General features: G+C 45.9%; 1 protein-coding gene across 1 annotated transcript in view; it reads left to right on the forward strand.

Annotated features, from left to right (window-relative positions):
• Positions 1-206: 206 nt before the first annotated feature.
• The window catches only part of RAD54L (RAD54 like), a 44860-nt gene continuing 40068 nt past the window's right edge, over positions 207-4998 (forward strand). Inside the window, exons 1-3 of the mRNA XM_042781769.1 lie at positions 207-221; positions 1087-1173; positions 2513-2632. Coding sequence (XP_042637703.1) covers positions 207-221; positions 1087-1173; positions 2513-2632 — 222 coding nt within the window. The remainder of the gene's footprint in view (positions 222-1086; positions 1174-2512; positions 2633-4998) is intronic.

Genomic DNA, 4998 nt, shown 5'->3' on the forward strand with positions numbered 1-4998 from the left:
TGCCTCAGAAACCCAAGGAAGGGTCGCTATGAGTTGGTCCGACTCCACAGCACATAACAACAACAACAAGTAGTCCGGCTAACTCTCAGTCCTCACAACCTCTAAGGAACCAGATTCGGAGTAGGCCTGTTAGCCCCAAGGCTCTGCCCCGCCTTGCTCACCCCGCCCTGCTGCTCTCGCCACCTTGGGGCCTTGCCCTTCCTCGTATGTCCCACCTCCGGGTAGGTCAGTTTAACCTCTCCAGCTCTGGAGGCTAGACTTCTCAGCCGCAGCAGCACCAGCCCCGCCTCCTTCCTTGTGTCGCGAGCGCCGAACGCATCGAACGCAGCCAATGGGTGGTGTGGCGGCAGCACCGCGGGCGGTTCGATTGACCGGCCTGGCGCCGCAGGCAGTCTGGCGGCTGTTAACGCGCGCTTTGCGAAGAGGAAGACTAAGGGGAAGCTCCTCATTTCATCGCTGACCCTTCCCTATCCCTGGGTCTTTTGCCTGCCCCGTCTGGAACCCTGCTGGACCTCCTTCAGTAGACCAGGGAACTTCCCCTTCTCTGTGCTCTGGCGCCTTTCCCTCCCCAGGCCTCAGACTTTCAGCCCAACCTCTCTCTCTAGGCCTTCCTCTCCTACGACCCACTCTAAAGTCTGACCTGGGACCATTATCCTAATTCTCCTCTGCTCATTATAGGATTCCACCTGCCTCTTTCCCCCAATCCAGACCTTTACTCATTTCTGCTTGGGACCTTTCCTCTTTTGCCTGGTCTCCTCCCTGCTGGTAAATGAGGATAACCAGTGACTGACGTTGGTGTAATTTGGGCATAAACTCCAGCCCTTGGCTGGATTTGTGCCTCCTCGCCATCCATGCTGCACGGTTTAATGAGCCCATCCTCTTGGTAATATAGCAGCCACCTGCTTTACCAGGCCCTGGTCCTGCATTCTCAGCTATCTTTGGCAGATGGGTACTTGACATTTCATGTTCTTGGGCCCAGAATGGTAAGTGTGGATCAGTGGGACTGGAGGTAGCCCTGTGCCTGAGTCTAATGGGCCTAAGCTGCCAGATTCTTGCAGGTGCTCAGTTTCTGTTCTTTCCTTACAGAGGAGGAGCTTAGCTCCCAGCCAGCTGGCTAAGAGAAAACCTGGAGGCAGATCTGATGATGATGAAGATTGGCAGCCTGGGGCTGAGGTGAGTACTCTGCCCTTATGGAAGGTGGTGATGCAGGGATGGTTGGGCAGAAAGGAAGCTGGACTTGGTTTCTGAGGTAACATGGGATGAACCTAGTTATCTCCTGAAGTCTTTTTCATATATTCAGTACAATTCCAATGAAAGCTTACTCTGTACCAAGCAATGAACAAAATAATAAAATCTCCATCCTCTGGATACTCACTGAAAGCTAATACAGTCACAGTTGTTCTGTTGGGAAAGGGTGTCCCAAAGCAAAAGAGCAGATTGAGTTGGGCCCTTAACTACCTTGAGAAAAAAAGGCTCCCTGCTCTTTAGCTCTTTGCCCCCTGCCCAGCGTTACAGTATATTCTGGGTCTGTCTTAGGGTTCTTAATTCATTTGGACCACAGACTTGAGGGATGGTGCCCCACCTCCTCCAGCTCATACTCAAGTACAGTATGTTCTATTTGAGACTGGGCCTTGTGCCTTGGAAGCTTGGTGGGGCTGGCTATGGGTAGGACATGTGCAAACCAAAATAAATAGAACAATATAGTGTCTTTCATAAAGAGCAGTTCAATGAGGAATGGCTTGGCCACTGGAGCTCTAATTTAGAGGAAAGGATCAGCTAGGGAAGGACTAGAAGGGACTTCTGGGCAGGGGCAGTGTGTGAGTAAAGGCATATAGAGAGAGGGAAAGGTGTTTTTGTTTCAGGTGTGCCTTATCTTATCGTTAGCAGTTCGTACACCTTGGCAAGCTGGTACAAATGGGTTCTTGCCTGATGGCTTGATGGAGTTTGGTCTGTAGTTGCACTGCTGGTGTGTAGGTGGCTCCTCTACTTGTGAGGAAGGCACATGGACTATCCTTTGCTACTTACATATGTCTCAAACCTGAACTTGGGATAGCATTCTGTGCACCTGAGTCATGAGTGGTGCTGTTTGCAGCTTGTTGCTCCTGAAAATGCTTTTGGTGCTAGTGTGCTCACTGCCATGGTGTGGACTGACTGGGAAGTGGCTTCACTGGTACGGGAGTTGGGGAGAGCTGTACTCTTGTCTCTGCCTTGGGAAACTTAGCACAGTTCTTGACACTTATGTTGTTGTTATGTGCCCTCGAGTCGGCCCTGTCTCATAGCAACCCCTCCTTGGGTTTCCAAGGCGGTATCCTTACGGAAGTAGATTGCCCAACCTTCCTTCTGAGGAGTGACTGGTGGGTTTGAACTGCCAGCCTTCTGATTAGCAGTCAAGTGCCTTAGGCACTATGCTACCAGAGCTCCTATTGACACTTATAAGTAGTTTGAATGTTAAGTGGCCATTATGGTGATCTCTGTAGTCTTTTAGATTTAAACTTTCCCGGTTCTCTTGTAGACTCCTAAGAGACGGAAATCCAGCGGTGAGATCCAGAGCCAAGAGTGTTTCCTCTCACCTTTTCGGAAACCTTTGACTCAGCTAACCAATCGACCACCCTGTCTGGACAGCAGTCAGCATGTAAGTCAGAACAGCAAACCTGCCTGATTATGTGTGTGCCTAACTGTTTAGCCTCGTTAGACTTCTGCCCCTGTAGGCTTCCTCACTGCTTTACAGAATGGCCAACAGACAGACGTTGGTGGGGGCTTTGGATCTGCCCACAGCTGTTGGGGCTTGGGAGAGACTTGACCTCTTCTTTGGAAATACGTGCCTGACTTGGAGTCTCCTCTTGTTTATAGCTATGTGGGGAGTAGATCCTAGGTGGTTCAGGATTTGGCTGAGGATAGGCAGGGTAGAGGAGAGAAAAGACCGCGGTGGAGTGTTGGAACCAGGATCATCATGTCAGCTCAGTCTCTAACTCTGCATGTGGCTTTAAGGAGGATCTGAGTCGTGTAGCTTTCTCATGTTTCCTCTAGTAAAGTCATCACCCTGGCAGGTTCTGTACATTATCTCACTTAATTCTAAATTTTTAAGATGAGAAAGCTGAGTCTCAGAGGGTTTAAGTAATTTGCCCAAAGTTAGTCAGTGGGTAGAGCAGATCTGCCTAACTTTTTTCACCAAGCTTTCTGAGGGGCATTTTGAAGGAAAAATGGGATTCTGTTGATAGGAGTATGTAATGTAGGTTAGTCATTTGTGCATTCACCTATCATTTAAAAATATTTTTACACAATATTTGATAAACACAAAAGAATATATGTAACATGTAAGTTATAAAACACAAAGTAAGTGCTTGTGAACCCACCATTCAGAACATTACCAAAGTCATATGTGCTCTTCCTTTTTTCCATTCCCGTTGGTAACCACTATTCTGAATTGTGTTCATCATTTGCTTGCTTTTGTGATAGTTTTACCATATGTGTGCAGTTCACTAATCAATACATGGTTTGTGTTTGTCCTTTAAAAAATGATGTTAAATGGTATGTAGTCCTCTGAAGCTGTTTTCTTTTCACTCAGTGTTTATAGGTTTCATTCAGGTTGTCCTGTGTAACTGTGTGACCTAAGTGCAGGTATCTTATGCCAATTTAGCTTGATGTCCTCTGCTATTATGGTCCCCAGGTGATTCTTATGTATATATCAGAATCCATAAGAAAGTAGATCTATAAGAATCACCTGGGGATCTTGTTAAACTGTAGATTCTGATTCAGTATATCTGGGATAGAAAAGCACATTCTCAGAAGAGGGTCAAACTGGATTGAACTTGTTTGAAGCCCTGGATTAAGTTAGATCCTAAAGGGTATGAGGAGTTAGCCAGGTGAAGGGAGCGGGAAGTGTTATAGCTAGATCAAACAGCCTGCGTTACAGCTTGGGAACAAGAGAGTGAGTAATGTCCTGAAAAAGTTCTGTTGTTGTTATTTGCCATCAAATCGGCCCCGACTCAGAGCGACCCCTCCTTGGGTTTCCGAGGCAGTATCACTACGGAAGTAGGAATGCCCAACCTTCCTTCTGAGGAGTGGCTGGTGGGTTTGAACCGCCAGCCTTCTGGTTAGCAGTCCAGTGCCTTAGGCACTATGCTACCAGAGCTCCTGAAAAAGTTCTAGTAGTTGGATAAATTGAGGATGTATGTATCAGGGAGATGGTAATCAGAGATGGAGGATGGGGAGCTACACAGAGGCCAGGAATGGAGAATCTTGTAATGCATTCTAAAGAGTTTGAACTTTATTTAAGACCACTGAAGAGCTTTAAAAGTGTTTTAAGTGGGGATAGAGGCTGTAGTAGTATAGAAAATCCATTAGAAGAGTAGAAACAGGAGGCAGGAAGACTAGGTAAAAAGCTATTGCAGTTGGTTAGGCAAGAGAGGTTTGTGGCCTATATTGGGATGTTTGGGTAGTGGGACTGTGGAAAAGTGGGCAGGTTCGAGAGATAATTAAGCCTTTAAGTAGAACGACTTTGGATTGATTGCATGTGGGGAGAGGGAAAACTTGAGGACAAAATAGAGATTTCAGTCTTGGGCAAAGTAGATGAGTGATGGTACCATTTGTTGAGATATGAAGCACAGATGAGGAACAGTATTTGATGGGAGGGAGAGTTGGCACAGGCCTTGGGCCCATGATATTTTTAGGGGTCCATGAAGATGTCTTAATTTATTTTAAAGTCAGAAGGAAGAAAGTACATAATAATGAATCCAGTCTGGATTATATTTGTCTTTTTTTTTTTAAATTTTTGTTGTTGAGTACACATAGTAGAGCATAAACCAATTCAACAGTTTCTACATGTATAATTCAGTGGTATTGATTACATTCTTAGAGTTGTGCAACCTTTCTCACCATCCTTCTCTGAGTTGTTCTTCCTCTATTAATATAAACTCACTGCTCCCTAAGTTTCCTATATAATCTTTCAAGTTGCTAATGTCAGTTTGATCCTATAATATAGATAAATCTTTTTTTTTT

The sequence above is a fragment of the Orycteropus afer genome, unplaced genomic scaffold (assembly GCF_000298275.1).
Source record: "Orycteropus afer afer isolate SDZICR_OR568_19922 unplaced genomic scaffold, OryAfe1.0 scaffold00169, whole genome shotgun sequence".
Lineage (NCBI taxonomy): Eukaryota > Metazoa > Chordata > Mammalia > Tubulidentata > Orycteropodidae > Orycteropus > Orycteropus afer.